This window comes from Toxorhynchites rutilus, chromosome 3, assembly GCF_029784135.1.
Source record: "Toxorhynchites rutilus septentrionalis strain SRP chromosome 3, ASM2978413v1, whole genome shotgun sequence".
In the NCBI taxonomy this organism is placed as follows: Eukaryota; Metazoa; Arthropoda; class Insecta; order Diptera; family Culicidae; genus Toxorhynchites; species Toxorhynchites rutilus.
In genome coordinates, this window is record NC_073746.1 from 220815576 (window position 1) to 220832480 (window position 16905).

The window sequence follows — 16905 nt, forward strand, 5'->3', positions numbered from 1 at the left end:
TCTTGTAAAAAAAACACTTTTCCGAAAAGCTTGCCATGCCAAATATTTTAATCAAAAACAGTCCATCCCCATATAATGTTACTTTTATAATAGCAATTTTGTTTCAGAATTACAAATAATGTACTAAGAAGCTCACAAAACCACGTACTTTAAATTCATAAAATCAAACTCACCTTAAAGTAAAGTTTATCCTAGATTGAAGTGTATTGCTGTTCTCACATATAGCTCATAAAGATTAGAACTAAATAGTTCAAACTCATCAATTTAATTGTTGATTACAAGGATTCCCTAATATGTAGTGTCTTTTTTCTTCAGGCATCAAGGGACAAAGCTTCTTGACGATGTTTACTTTCCTCGTCGGTTCAATTCCTCTTTCGGATAAATTGAAGCTGAGTGTTGATTGAAGGGTAAATGTCGGATTTGGTGAACAGCTGCACTCTTCTAAATGCTCCAAACGAAACGACTGTGTCTGTTTTACTTCGGATAATTTCGGACGGCTTTATGTTATTTAACACGGATGGTTTCAATTGCATTTTGAATTCGAAAAAATCGGTGCTGTCCATAATTATTACAATCGGGTTCTCAACTACGTTAACGCCTGCTACAAAGTTGGGAAAGTGTGTGAATTCTTCTCCCTGATGCTTCGCTCAACGGCAGCATGTTGGAGAAAATAATTGGAAACAGATTCTTGCATACTTTTATGGGTGAACGCCAATCGGTTGTGAAAACAGCGATTTAAATTTCCACAACAAACTGGCGTTGGTGGCATAGCTTGAAAAAAACTGCATTTTTTCAAAAATCAAGCCGATGGCAATGTTTTTCCATCAACAATACACATTTTGTACAGATCAGATTTTCGTAATGTACGCGTATGCTTATTATACATGCAATTTTACAAAAAGTCCCGTACTGAAAATTCTTACCTCTGGCGCTTGCGTCAGTTTGCGAGATTACGGCAGAATACTACACCGATTATTGGGCACCAAAACACTCGAAAAAGTGGTGCGAAGTGGTTTCGCCAGTACTTGCATAGAAATACTTCAAAAAGAAGATTGGCAGACACCAAATTATCGGTTCAAAATCAAATTTCCTACATTTTTGCGTCTTTTATTTTAAAAACAAGAAACGAAACTCCTCCAATCTATGTAAATAAAAATGGAAGACCATTCGGCACTCGGAGTCCTTGAATGACGGGCCGGTGTACTAGAGGACTGCAAATGAAGGCGGAGGATGAACCATCGGGAATTAGGGGTACCATCTGGCCGAAGTTGAAAATCAGGACACCTATCACAGTTATGATTATGACCAAACCATTGTGATTCTTCGAGATATAAATAAATAAAAACACGTGAAATTTATTTAACTTATTTTTTGGGCGATAAAAAAATAAAAATACTTCGGAGATTATGGCTTCTGTCTTTCTACGAGCACTGGTGGTTTTTTTTTTGCGGTTTCAGAGTAATCAAACATCAAGTGCAAGATCCAACTGCTACTCTTTGTATGCTGACAAAACTTTGGTCTTCAATAAAAAAAGGGTTTACTCATAAACATAATACACTGAAAATAATTCTGATTCTGCAACAAAATTTATTTTTTCATTAAAATCAGGAAAAAGGCTAGATTGTGAAAAATAAATCGAGACGCCCCAAATAGATCTCAAAATCAGAAAATATCCTGATAAATCAGGACAGATGATAACCTTATCGGGAATCCGGCTGGTACGAGACGACGGGGAGCGCAACAAGCAAGGTGGTTAGATCAAGTGGAACATGACATGGTGAGCGCGTGCGCCCGCGGAATTGGAGAGAGGTAGCCACAAACTGAGTTAACTGGAGAAAAAATGTGAATGTTGTAAAGACGCAAAAAAAAAATAAAAAAAATAAATAGTGAAAAGTTTTAATGGTGTGGAATGAGCCGTGATTTTGTAGAATCAGCTGTTTGAGTCATGGTTCATTTGTTCCCTCACAAGAATAATAAGACGAGAACGAGAACACTCTCGGTCAAAACCGTCAACAAAGCTAGAAGCTTGTTGCATCAGAACAGAGCCGATGCGCACGAGATCAAATACGAATGGCATCTAAAAGTATCGAAGGTGTGCTAATCACATGTACAGGAAATGAACAAGTTCTAAGTTTCGCGCAACGAAAACAAGGAACACACACAAAGCCAAACACTGATGGCTAGAAGCGACCTATAATCATTTATACTCTTCTCCTTTTTCGCCTGCTTTGCCATTGCTCGGATGATTGTGTTAATTGCAATGCCAGATGCATTTCAAGCGAAATATTCGCTAGCGTTCACAGCTCGAGGGGAAACATAAAACACAAAACGTGCAGAATAAGCGACCTTTGTTGTTTCGGGCACAGAAAGATTGTGAGAATTTTCCTCAGAGGAGATGCAATACTTATACGCTAGCGACAGCTTACTTACTATGCAAGGGTGGAGTTTACTTCGCAAGTATTCTCTTTTCGCTATCCCCCTTCGTTGTTTCTATTCTAGCGGCTGCATACGTTGCCCGTTATCGACAGCTCTGTTCGGAAAAGCACACAAATGGACAGAACAAATGTATGGGGAAATGAGAATGCTTCTAATTTTCATCAATTTAAACCATATACAGACTATGGGATTGTAATGTATAGCATATCAAACAAATCTTAGAAAATTTCCGATTCGATCGGTATGCAAATCATTAAAATCCGTTTGCAGCAAAAATAGTGAAATCGACAAATGACAAACCGTGATTCGAATGAAAGTTTATATTCCGTTTGTGTTGGATGAAATATGAGTTTTCCACAGCAATTGGGATCTTTTTGACTCAAGTATAACTTCTCCATAGGGCGTATCGATTTTAGTAAGAGAAATATTTGATAATTTATATCTCAAACACTATGAGTCGTACCGAAATAGTGTCTTAGATAGAGTATTGATGTTTAAACGTTAATAAAATATACACTGTGAAAAAATTAGTATTCTTTTTTTTATTTACAAAAAAAAACTTTAATTTGCAATATTTCAAATACGTAGTTTTCGTCATGTAGAAAACTTAAAAAATAAGTCCAAGATGGTAAAACTATTTTTGACAAACTTTGAGGAACATCGAATTTTTATGAATTTTCGAAACTTCAAATTTTTGTACATTAACCATCATTCATAGCCACAAATTACGTATACTGATGTGATTTAAAACAAAAAAGCTCATTGTTAATCTCTTATTTATTGTCTTTTAATAGTAAATAGACCCTTTTAATATGTTTGTCGTATTATACCGCCATCTTCCTGAAATTTTATGAATTTGCTTACTATTTCCAAGAAACTTTCCAAATACATCGATATGGTAAAAACATATTTTTAGGAGTTACGTTGAGAACATTTGAAGACATGTGTGTTAATACAAAAAACGTAGCAATATTAAAAAATCTTTTTTTTATCTTTACAATTTTTTAACATATTATTCGTGTTGCACAATCAAAACACAGTTTTTAATGCTGAATAGAAATCTCAACAACACAATTAAGCCTCGTTGATTCAACCGGACATTATGGGTACAAAAATAATTAACATGTTTACGTTATGCCTAGATTGTACGTGAAGTCAGGTATCTTCAAGATACCTCTGTATATGCATATAAAGTTACTCAGATTCGAACATCGTTCATCAGTCGAACAATCTTCCTTATAGAGTGATTAACAGTACACCACAATGGTCAGCAACAAAATTTTATCGTGTTGTAGACCGTTTTAGAAAAACGGTAATGAACGTTCATCTGAAAAATCGTTTCTAACCCGTGTCAATCATTGAGAAACCTAAGTTAATGGGATATCCTTTTAGATACATCTTTCAAAATTCACGGATCATGCCGCTGGCAGGATCAAGACTGGTTAATAGAAATTGAAAATTCTAGTTAAGTTCAGACCGTGTGAGAAAGCTGCCATCGGCGGGAGCTCAAATTCCTCTCCTCTCTCCACTGCATTCGTAGAACGAACATTGCATCTGGATTTCGAGCGAGCGATTAGGTTATACCCAATTCGCAGCGACATATTTCGATTGTGCTATACTGCTGTATAGATTGTTGTTTACTAACAAATATCAATTTAGTCTGATTCTCAGGCCTAATGATGGTTCGGAACTACAAAAAGGAAACCGATAAAGCCAGCATCAAGAGCCTTGAGATGCAAAGAGCTATCAAACTAGTTTCGAGCGGAACTTTTTCATTATTCTATGCTTACAGGTGGTCCAACCAGATCCATTGGCTTGGCCAGTTGCCCAACTTGCAGTTGGATCACGGAAACTGTTTCTCAATGTTCTGGAACATTTGAGAAAGGTAGCAAAAAGCAACGTAAACGAATCAATTTTGTTATTGCTCGACAATTACAAAAGCTATTGCACTTTGGAAACAATGAAGTATTGCCGAGAAAATGGCATAATTCATGTATCATTTCCACCTTATTGCACACATCACCAACAGCTGCTGGATGTTTCAGTTATGGGCCCTCAACTTGAATGCTCAAATGATTTCACCTACTGGATCGGAAGTAGCAACTGACTCATCGGGTAATCCAACAATGCTGCAAAACATTGCGTCTACAGTACAGAAAGATTTTACTTTGCCAACTTTGTCCCCGGGAAATGTTGAACCTTTTCCAAAAGCTTCACCGCGGAAAACCACCATTCGAGGACGGAAAAAGGGAAAATCACGAATTTTCACTGACTCACCATAGCAAGCAGATTCTTTTCAGACAAATACTGATAAACAGAAGAATGCAGAAAATGCTGGAAATAAGAGGAAACGAAAGTAATTGTTGATAAACACAAAATTTCCATCAAGCTTCATCAAGTAAGTATTTTTTCGTTGTCCGAAAGTGCCCGAGGACTGACCGAAACTGCCGCACTCATGGGACACATTCGAACAAAAAAGGGAATTTTCAAAAATTCGAATAAATCATTCGCAATCGCATCAACGCACACCTCTAACACACTCATATGACACTTCGATGTCCGAATAACAATCAAGATGAATTCGAGATTGTTTTTGCTTTGAAGGTTTTGAACGCGACCATTTCTTGATAGATCGCAGATATATTTGCCTCAACCGATTGGAAATGTTTCGACGCACCTAAACAGGAAACTATATTTTTTTGAAACTAACTATTGAACAATTGAAAAATGTCAAGCAGTGACTAAATGAAAACGCGCGTTCTGATTGGTCGATTGGCACAAGCAATCTGTGCTCTCTCAGTTATACTGTCAAACGAGCAAACAATGCAGCTCTAATCTTTCAACATGTCACGATGGCACCGGTTGAAAGATATAAATTAAAGGGTGTGTCACATCAAATTGCATCACGGAAAAAACGCTGTAGAAATTCGCCCAGTAGACCGATCCTTTTGAAAATTTTAGACAGTAAAATAAAAACTATTAAACAACTTTTGGCATTTTCTTTTTATTCATACTTCGAGCCCAAGCCCGTATGCTCGCACCTTCCTCTTTACCCCGTCCATAAGGTTCTGTACAACGTCAGGTTGTAGTTTTTTTTGAACAGAAATCCATTTTCTCTTGAAGTCCGCCTCCGATTTGACAACTTTTGGGTTCTTCCGGAGGGCCTGCTTCATAATCGCCCAATATTTCTCTATTGAGCGAAGCTCCGGCGCGTTGGGCGGGTTCATTTCCTTTGGCACGAAGGTGACCCCGTTGGCTTCGTACCACTCCAACACATCCTTTGAATAGTGGCACGAAGCGAGATCCGGCCAGAAGATGGTCGGACCCACGTGCTGCTTCAATAGTGGTAGTAAGCGCTTCTGTAGGCACTCCTCGCGGTTAGGAGCCTTCTGAACCTTGTATGTACGCAGGCCCTCCCGCTGCTTGGTCCGGACGAATGAACTTGACAAATTCAGCTTATTGGCGACATCCCGGACCGAACTTCTCGGATCACGTCTAAACTGCTTAACTACGCGCTTGTGATCTTTTTCACTGACGGAGCATCCATTTTTGCCGTTCTTCACCTTCCGGTCGATGGTTAGGTTCTCGAAGTATCGTTTTAGTACTCTGCTGACCGTGGATTGGACGATTCCCAGCATCTTATCGATGTCCCGATGTGACAACTCCGGATTCTCGAAATGAGTGCACAGGATTAATGCACGACGCTCTTTTTCGTTCGACGACATTTTTCCAAATTTACGAAAAATTGTCAGTGAAGCATGGCCAACGTGATCTATACACTCTTATCTGATTATAAGCGAAAGCTGAAGATACAATTCCTAAAAATTAAATTTCTACAGCGTTTTTTCCATGATGCAATTTGATGTGACACGCCCTTTATTTCACTCTGCAATTTAAATAATTTATACCTTTCGTACGCTTTTTTTCGTTCAACTCTAAACAGCAATCAACCAACACCATCAATATATTGAGGATGAAACTTCATATAAAAATTAGAAAAAGGTTACATTTGAAAGGTTACGATAAAGTGAAAACAAAATCACATCACAAATAAAATCTACTGATGACATAATTATCAAATTCCTTCCTAAGATAATATCGAAAGAGATAAACACTTGAATGCAATAATCCCTTCGTCCTACTTGGACACCAATCTTTAATTTTTGTCACTAGGATCTGAGTATGGATAACTTTGATAGAACTCGTCTAGCATTTATTCCGAGCCCATTATTATGGAAAAATTGGAGACAAAACGGCCAATGATTTATCTTTTTCCACAACTGCACAATATTCCCTTTTTTTTTAAATTATTGTAATAATCTACTAAACGCCAATTTTGAACAACATATTGTATTAAAAGATAAATCAGATGAAAAATTGAAGAACTTTATTTTTCATTTGATATATTTTTTGAAGATATTTTTTCGTGCAGTGCGAACATATTTAAAAAACATCGCATGGCATACCTGCGACCAAACGCGCCATTCTACAGTGAAATTGATTTTCCCATCATGCTATAAAAATGCAACACTTCGAACTACTAAAACGGTTCACGAAAACCCCTGAAGATAGACTAGATAGCAAATATAGCTCGCAAGCAAAGTGAATGCTGGAACACCTACCCGTTCTCTCAGCCTCATCGTTATTTGCCGGTTTCACAAAGTGACACACAGAACAAGTTTCTGCAGTATTTTTCCTTATTATTAATATGTGGTTAACTCTCTGCAAAATAATTCAGACCAGCCCAGATCAGGTTTGCATCTGATGTCAATCACACAGAATATGTTTCGATGATGTCAATCGGAGCTGTCTTGTCGTATTTTCATAATGAATTCATACATAGGGTTTTCCAATTTTTAAATTGGAATTTATTTCTTTTTCCGTGTTCATGCGCTGTTCATAAGCGTGGAGAAGAATATTCCAATTCCTCTAGAAACAAACAAACCTGAATCACCTACCTGTATTATGAGCAATATTGATGGTTTTATGTCGCACGTATACGGCGCGGTAAATGTTTACCCTTACCTGCAATAAACAAATAGAAAGAAAAGACAATAATTAATTCATGTTTACTAAGACACAATAACAGTCCATACGCTATGATGATATTTATGCGATACAAATTTCTGTTTACTTTCAGGTGAGAACACCTATCATCACACCAACTTGATCCTACCACTCGCCCTCAGTAGAGAACGAAAGAAGAAGCAACCACAAACAAAGGAGTTACCGCAGCGAAACAGGATATTCCGCATTCAAGGACTTCAAATCTCTCCGTCGCGGCGTACTGAATTATGTTCCGCCGCACACAGAGTCAATATCACACGAGAGCTACCAGTAAAAATTGGCGCAAATATCCAAATTCTTGAAAACTAGAAACGCCAGTTCCGTTTTTTAGTTCTTAGTATTACATAATAATAATTCCAGCAATGGTTTTCAATATTTTGATAGCATCATCTGTGATTAAAACAGCCACAGTGGTTGGCTCTAGTCTATGGCTGATTCCATTTCTGTTGGGAGCGATCTCATACTATCGTTACGATCGAGTTGACCCAGAGTCCCGAGTCATTGACCAGCACCATATATATCCGGAATATGATTTCATAGTCGTTGGAGGTGGATCAGCGGGTGCGGTTGTGGCCAATAGACTTACCGAGGTGAGCAGATGGAAGGTACTACTCCTAGAAGCTGGACCCGATGAGAATGAAATATCAGACGTTCCATCCTTGTCGGCGTATCTTCAGCTTAGTAAATTGGATTGGGCTTATAAAACGGAACCTACTGACAGAGCATGTCTCGGCATGGTAAATAATCGTTGCAACTGGCCGAGGGGCAAAGTTCTTGGTGGATCTAGCGTGTTGAACTATATGATATACGTGAGAGGGAACAAAAACGATTTCAATCATTGGGAGTCGCTGGGTAACCACGGTTGGGGCTATAAGGACGTGTTGCAATACTTCATCAAATCGGAAGATAACCGCAACCCATATCTTGCCAGGAATCCATATCATGGTAAGGGAGGACTGCTCACAGTTCAGGAATCACCATGGCATACTCCACTGGTGGCAGCATTCGTAGAAGCCGGTACAGAAATAGGATACGAGAATAGAGACATCAACGGAGCCCAACAAACGGGGTTCATGATTGCTCAGGGAACTATTCGTCGTGGAAGTCGATGTAGTACGGCTAAAGCTTTCCTCAGACCCATAAGGCTCAGAAAGAATCTGCATGTTGCAATGAACGCTCATGTCACAAAGTTATTGATCGACCCTGGCACGAAAAAAGCGGTTGGTGTTGAGTTTTTCCGACAAGGTAAGCGCCATTTCGTAAAAGCGAAACGAGAAATCGTCATGTCCGCTGGGTCGATCAACACTCCGCAGATATTGATGCTGTCAGGTATTGGTCCAAAGGAACACCTAGATGAGATAGGCATTAAAACGATAGTTGATCTGCCGGTTGGGAAAAATCTTCAGGATCATGTTGGAATGGGTGGTTTGACCTTCTTGGTCGACAAACCAGTAGCGATTCTGCAGAACCGCCTCGAAGCAGCTTCCGTAACCATGAACTATGTGATCAACGAACGAGGCCCGATGACGGTGTTGGGTGGATTAGAAGGTGTCGCTTTCGTAAACACGCCATTCGCTAACGTTTCCCACGATTGGCCAGATATTCAGTTCCACATGGCACCAGCTTCGCTGAACTCGGATGGTGGAGCAAGGGTCAAAAAAATTCTTGGTTTGAAAGAAGATCTATACCAAGAAGTGTTTCACCCAATTGCGAACACATTTAGCTGGACTATCATGCCCTTGCTTTTACGTCCTCGATCGAGAGGATGGGTGCGGTTGAAATCGAAAAATCCCTTCCACTATCCCATCATGAATCCTAACTATTTCGAAGATCCTTTCGATGCGATGACGCTAGTGGAGGGAGCCAAGATCGCTTTGCGAGTTGCTGACGCGAATGTGTTCAAGCAGTTTGGCAGCCGTGTTCATCGGAAGCCTCTTCCCAACTGTAAACATCATAAATTCCTTTCGGATGCATACTTGGACTGCCAGGTGCGAACAATATCGATGACTATCTACCATCCCGTGGGTACAACCAAGATGGGTCCGCAGTGGGACCCGGAGGCTGTGGTGGATCCAAGATTACGTGTGTATGGGGTGACCGGATTACGTGTCATAGACGCTAGTATAATGCCAACGATCGTTAGTGGAAACACTAATGCCGCTGTAATAATGATTGGCGAGAAGGGCGCCAACATGATCAAAGAAGACTGGCTGGGGCATAGGTGATGAAGATGGAAGAGATCTGGTGACCTAGCAAATAAATGATGTTTATATTGGTTAGTCTCCTTCTTTGTTTCTAGATAAATTAGAGAGGATATTGTGTGCCATTTTGTAACGAACTGAAGATTTATGATTGTGACAGTGTTGAAATGACTCACATTCCTATAGTCAATTAGTGAAGTTTCCATGCTGCTTGTAAAGACTTTAGTCTGTCAGTGCTTGGGGTTAACAACCCCGTGTAAATATATTACTCTGCGAAAAGACACGATCGGTATAATAAGAAAATCACCAAAAAGACAAAGAATAAAATGATCACTTGTGTAAAAACCTGTATGACCAGAATGTTTTCTTTACGCTGACACAGCCACCAGAAGGGGGAGAAAATAAGATAAAGCGACGACGAGAAATCAAGTTCACTTTCAAGGGTTTACAGTTACGTAAAACATAGCCACGGCAAGCTGCAGTTGTAAGCTGACAACGGATTGCAATGCAGTCATCAAGGTTGAGCCGGTTGTGCAGAACTGCACCGCAAAATTGGATAAGCAAGATCGGCTATAGTGGTAAAATTAAGGGAATATTCCATGAGTAAACAGAACAACTCTTGATGTCAGGAAAAAATGTTAAGCATTATCATTCTTACTTATAGGAAAAATATAGTAATCGTTTGGAAATGACTCGAAATTAAAGATTCGTTGTGCCTAAAACAAAGTTGAATTGACCAATTGGAATTAAGAAAATAAAAATTAGAGATAGTGGAAAACTTATGGCTTTTTTCCAATAGAAAATCCGGTTCACTCGAATTCACACCCAACAAAAACTTTAGAATGCGTAGTGTCATTTCGACATTTGAAAGTTATTTTTGAGACATTGTAACTTCATGATAAATTATCACATGAAGGGTAATCAAAAATATCGAAGAACAACAGACTTTTCCCCGTCTTCCAATGTTTCTACATGTTTAGAAAATATATTCTGTGCAATCATTATTTCGTGAAATATTTATAATTAAAACGGAAAGGCAAATTTAAATTTTATTAATAAACATTTCTGTTGTAAAACCTCCTACTGAAAAGTTCTAGTGATCGTATGGAGGCGGCATAATGAGGTTAATTTGAAAAAAATGGTAAGAGTTAAATATTAGCTATTGGTCTGGTCAGGAATGCATTTTCAAGTCTATAGTAACATTGAAAAACATCTTTTTCTTTCCCGGTATTTTTATCACTACGCATGCACACCTCCAAGTAAAAATTCAATAATTTTCAGCTTTGAAGTATGCTATATCTCACCATAATTAGTCACGAAGTTACGGCTGCAAAATAGAAATGTTGTTTGGCCCACTCCAGTTTCAACGAAACCTTCAACTTGTTTTCATTAAAAAGGTTAAAGCTCGAGTTTTTCGTTGAATATAAAACTTTGTATTTAAAACTGAATCTTAAAAAAAATTTCAAAACTTTTTTTTATAAAAAAAAATAATTTTCAAAGGTTAGACAGCATAATTTCATTTATTTGCACAATAGTTAGTGATGTCGGATTTTCAAGTCATCAACTAATCGAATACTATTCAGATCTTCATTAAGCAATACTATGATACGCCACAAATCAAATAATTCAACGACTCTCGTTTAACGAAGATGTAGTGACAATAGAGCAGGGGTTCTCAAACTATTTTGGGCGAGAGACCCCTTTTCCACAATGAAGTCACTATAATACAAAAAAATATTTCCTCATCATATTCAACAAAATAAATAGACATAAAATTTAGTAAATATCAAGTGTAAATAATAATTATTAAAACAAATTACTCACAAAAATATTCAAATCGCAAATCAATCTATCCGCAACTACCAAAATTTCAAAATACGGTTCAATATTGGTTAGCGAAAACTTTAAATCTCCGCGTTCGTTGATTTTCAAATGGTTCCTTTGATTCGGGTTGTTTTTAACCACATTGAAGTCTTTTTCTACAAAGGTTTGCCATCATCATCACGCAATAAAAAATAATAATTTCGTCTTAGTAGATATTGATTGTAATTGTTTTTTTGTTATTTACATGGCATTAGACTAAAAATTTTGAACATAACATATCCAAAATTCAAAGATGTGAATTTTGTCATTTTAAAGTTATGGTTTTTCAAAATTATCCGATCATTTTTCACTTTTTTTTCTCTCCAAAAAAATTACTTTTTCCAAAATTCATAACTTATTAAAATCTGGACCTATTTAAATAATCGACATATCAAATTGAAGGTAGCACTCCTGAAGAAGAGGCCATCTTTGATAAACAGCATTGTCTTCCATCAGGACAACGCCAGGCCACACACTTCTTTGGTGACGCGCCAGAAGCTCCGGGAGCTCGGATGGGAGGTTCTTTTGCATCCGTCGTATATTCCGGACCTTGCACCAAGTGACTACCACCTGTTTTTGTCCATGGCGAACGAGCTAGGTAGTCAGAAGTAAGCCACAAAAGAGGCCTGTGAAAATTGGCTATCCGAGTTTTTTGCCAATAAGGAAGCGAGCTTCTATAACAAGGGTATTATGAAGTTGGCATCTCGTTGGGAACAAGTCATCGAACAAAACAGCGCATATTTGACTTAAAACAGATGATTGTAACTAATTTTATGAACAAATGAAAATTCAAAAAAAATACCGCAGGACTTTTTTGACAGCCTAATATGTTTAAAATACAGAGAATTTTTTGATTTTCAACTCATTTGGCTGGTTCGTCACTTGTACTTCCATTTTTGGAAGAATGTCGGGAGTGAGAATTGAACTCGTGACCTTCAGCATGAGAGGCATGGATGTTACCACTACGCCAGATCGCCTCCTCAAAATACAGAGAAATTCAAAACGTGCCTAGAGGACTTGAACGCTCAAACACATTATCTTGCGCGAGCCTGCTCACGTTTGTTTACTTGCCGAATTTTTCACCTTGTACTTTTCGTACTTTTTCTTTTTTTCTTGCACGCGCACGTCTTATTGAGCTTTTAAAATATACAGCAATAATACTTTCTACTAAAACATAAGTCATTCTTTTAACAAGGTGGTTTACGTAACATAATTTGTGCAGCATCTTAAATATTTCAAAAAAGAATTTTGTTAGTTTATAGGTGTCGATTTTCAGACCTTGTCTACCCCCAAAATCAATTTTCGTTTATGTCGACCCCTGGTAAACCGAAATCGACCCCAGGGGGTCGATATCGACCACTTTAAGAAACTCTGCAATAGAGGTAACGTATCTTCACAGTCTCCCGAATTCTCCGGCATCGATAAATTAGAAGTTTACTAGAATAAGTGTTCAGATACACTCGAATAATAAAATGTATTAAAATCGTAAATTCTGGTTTTCTTGAAAACCAGAAAACAAAAATCTAGAATCGAATATACACCCAAACTAGCGTTGACTGAAAACATTTCATTTTTGGCAGAACCTTTCCTACTTTTCAGTAGGAGGTTTTACAACAGAAATGTTTTTTAATAAAATTTAAAATTGCCTTTCCGTTTTGATTATAAATATTTCACGAAATAATGATTGCACAGAATATATTTTTTAAACGTGTAGAAACATTGGAAGACGGGAAAAAGTCTGAGATTTGGAGTCGTGTCCCCATATGTTATCGACTCGGGTATCAAAAAGAAAAAAGTTGAAAAGTGAAGTAGCGTCCTCAATGAAGCGAGAAACTTTGCTATCTCACGTCACTTGCCGCGTGGAATAAGGGGGAGTAATTGTACACATAAGATTAAGTAAAAAGTACTGAGCCAGTCGGGACAGGGCGCAGTATGCTTAGTATGCTGGATAAAATTACACCGCGTCGTCTTTTTACTGACTGGTGGCAAAACCAGTAGTTTGGTAGTTGCGGATAGATTGATTTGCGATTAGAATTTTTTTTTGAATAATTATTAAATTATTATTTACACTTGATATTTACTAAATTTTATGTCTATTTATTTTGTTGAATATGATGAGGAAATATATTTTTTTGTATTATAGTGACTTCATTGTGGAAAAGGGGTCTCTCGCCCAAAATAGTTTGAAAACCCCTGCTCTATTGTCATTACATCTTCGTTAAACTAGAGTCATTGAATTATTTTATATATATATATATATATATATATATATATATATATATATATATATATATATTTATATATATATATATATATATATATATATATATATATATATATATATATATATATATATATATATATAAGTCAAAGACCCGATCCGGGCTTTCGGATTTAAAGAGTACTCTACTCTACGACATTAGGACTAAGACTAATTTATTTACAGATTTGCTACAACGTTCAACCTTTTCTTCTCTTGCCACGCCAGCATGCTTATCTCCGTCTCCTCCGTTGTTGTGGTATTGCGCTTCTGTTTGTGTTCCTCCAGTTTCCATCTTCATCGGTTTGTTTAGGATTCCTGCATTCTCGCTTTCGTCGTGGGAGTCCTTATCGCTGCTGCTTAGATTGTTGTTGGCTATTTGCAATCTTTGGCCTATCTCATGATCCTTGTCATGAATGCGTTGAGAGCATGCATCTTCTAATGTTCCCATTCTTTGTTAACAGCCAGTTGTACAGATGTTTCCTTAACTTATATATATATATATATATATATATATATATATATATATATATATATATATATATATATATATAAGTACAGGGAAACTACCGATTTCGATTTTTATATTTTTAGTAATCGTCGCAATTACTAAACCTGCACTTTTTCTGTTTTTCCAAACTAACACAATTTCTTGCCAAACAATTTAATGGCAAATTCAAAGTAACTTCGTGTCCGCCGGGTAGAGCCGATCAGACATTTACAACCACGATCATTTACACACACAATCCCTCCTGGAGAAAGGATTGAATAATTGTAAAATGTCAAGCGTGACACCTAAACGCTGAATTCCAAGTTCTGATTGGCCCGATTTATAAATCCCAAATTTTACCGACTAAAAAGAGTAACTAAAGTTACAGCGGAATATAATTTGAATCTGTCAATACCACAGCAAAAACGATCGTAGCCATTCACCGTGCTTGTAACTCTATTGAAGAGGAAAAGGAAAAATAGAGAAGCGAAACATTGCGTCGTAAACCCCACCCCTGTGTGATTTTCCTGTCAGTCAGCATACATTTAATTCGTTACAGCGATGCGAGTCGATCATTCATTTGCTAACCGGGAAGCAGATAGCATTAGCAACGTGAGTGGTAGCGAAAAGGATTGAAGAAAACTACCTCAGCAGCAGCAACAGCACTGGCATCATCAGCAGTAGCATGTTGCATCCTACCGAACCTTTCCATCAAGAATTATTTCAATACAATTCAATGGAGCAGTTAGATGCATTGGAAAGTAATGTCCGAAATAATAAAAAGCAAGTAGATTTTTCTACTTTGTTTGCTGGGGGAATGTTGTGTGAATTTGGGAGTGTTTCCGAGCTTACTAGTGGTTGGTTACTTTCCGATCGATCGTCTAATTTTCGCGAATTCGTGCATCGTTATTGAGTTAAAAGTAGCGTCAAAGAACAACACATTTTAAACCAGATAAAAAGAAGGAATATTCCAGATGTAAGTGTTGTGTTGTTCGGTTGAAAACTGAAGGTGAAAATTCGTTTCAATGCGATTGCTATAGTTGCCGCCACCACAATCTATTTTGGATTTTTTGTTGCAGTTCTTGTTATTTTGTAGATATAATTTTGTTGAGAAATACAGAAAAACTACTTGGATATTCGATTAAATATAAAAATTAACAGTGCTCCTCTAATTTACTCAAAACTTTGATCGATCGGCTGAAAAAATTGCAAAATGTATCATTATGAAACGTTCACAGGGGTTTTGGGGATACTTGAAAGAAATTATTACAATATTGGCAAAACTAGAGTAGATTTTCTACCTACACTACAAAAAAACTTGTTTTGGCACATTTTTAAAATAATTAAAAAAATAATCTAAACAAATTTTCTGAATGTGGTTTTCAGAGAACAAAATGTTGCCTGATGTCTTCGAATCGCATTAAACGTCAAGATCTACTGTCATACAACACAAGTTAAAACGTATGCTTTAAGGTGTTTATGAAAATGACCATCTCGATTTTTCATACGGGACTTCCTGCGAAAAGTTGATTTGCACGATAAAATACCCTATGCAAAATATTATCTCAATCGGGTTTCATTTACAAGTGTCGAAGACGTTAAAATTAGAGTTTTTCGAAAACCAAAAAAACCGCATGAAATTGGTTTCGAAAAAAAAATGATACCAAAAGTCCCAAAGAGTCGATCTTTGGCAATTTTTTTTTGTAGATGACACTAGATCTGGAGGTTCCATGCAATTTGAAGACTGTTGTTTACTTTTTTTTGTTTTTGAAGACTATGATTTCATATACTACACTCCCCAATCTCCCTCCCTTAGGAGATTTTCGAAAGTGAAAAATCAAAACTTTGAGCGCTTTGAGACACCCCTAAATCATGTCCAATGTTCGCACCGGTCATTTTTTTTGGGGCCAATAAGCAAAATGTACATGGCGGTTCTTTCAATTCGATGATCAATTTTTTTCCATACATTCATTGCCACCCTAATCTACATACACCAGGATAAAAATGTGTTCGTAAAATATGCCTAAACTTGAAGCTTTATAATGAAGTACATTCCATATCCATGCATGGTTCCTCACGAAGTTACATCATTTGAAAAATCAACTTCAAATTTCCACTTCGCACTCTATTCCTCTATTTTTTTTGTCAAGTGTATTACGTATATTACGAAATATATTACTCATTAGGCATACACCTGTAAATCATATACCACAAAACTAGAAACTTCTGGATACGAAATGATGTAGCTGTTTTTCAAACAGATAACTTCACGTCTAAAACAATTTTCTATGTTGCATTTAACTATGCAATTTTTTCATTTAGTTAGCTCCAATCAAATTTAATTTATTAGTTTTATGTAGAATATTACTAGTATTGCAATATACATTACTCAAAAACCAACTGAGTACATCGATGACAGAGAAAATGCAATGAACAGAAAAATATCGTAAAAGTTAGTTCTTTTCATTTTTGGTAAAAGTTAATATCATATATGTACTAGACAGAAAAAGCAAAGGAGTAAGACGTCAAATCAACATAGTGATTTTGAAAGGCTGTATTTTTGTGATAGAAGAACACATGTAAACGAA

The 16905-nt window shown here is 37.0% G+C and overlaps 2 protein-coding genes across 4 annotated transcripts in view; one reads left to right on the top strand and one right to left on the bottom strand.

The window, feature by feature from the left end:
* The window catches only part of LOC129780364 (flotillin-2), a 384914-nt gene that overhangs the window by 295953 nt on the left and 72056 nt on the right, over positions 1-16905 (bottom strand). The gene's annotated exons all lie outside the window — the stretch shown is intronic.
* The window catches only part of LOC129780359 (glucose dehydrogenase [FAD, quinone]), a 52685-nt gene that overhangs the window by 25209 nt on the left and 10571 nt on the right, over positions 1-16905 (top strand). For 2 of the 3 annotated variants that reach the window (XM_055788543.1, XM_055788542.1), the window contains exon 3: positions 7577-10047. In XM_055788543.1, coding sequence (XP_055644518.1) covers positions 7866-9728 — 1863 coding nt within the window. In that variant the 5' untranslated portion in view covers positions 7577-7865 and the 3' untranslated portion in view covers positions 9729-10047. Of the gene's footprint in view, positions 1-7576; positions 10048-16905 lie in introns of those variants that run through there. The other variant, XM_055788544.1, reaches the window with a different exon arrangement.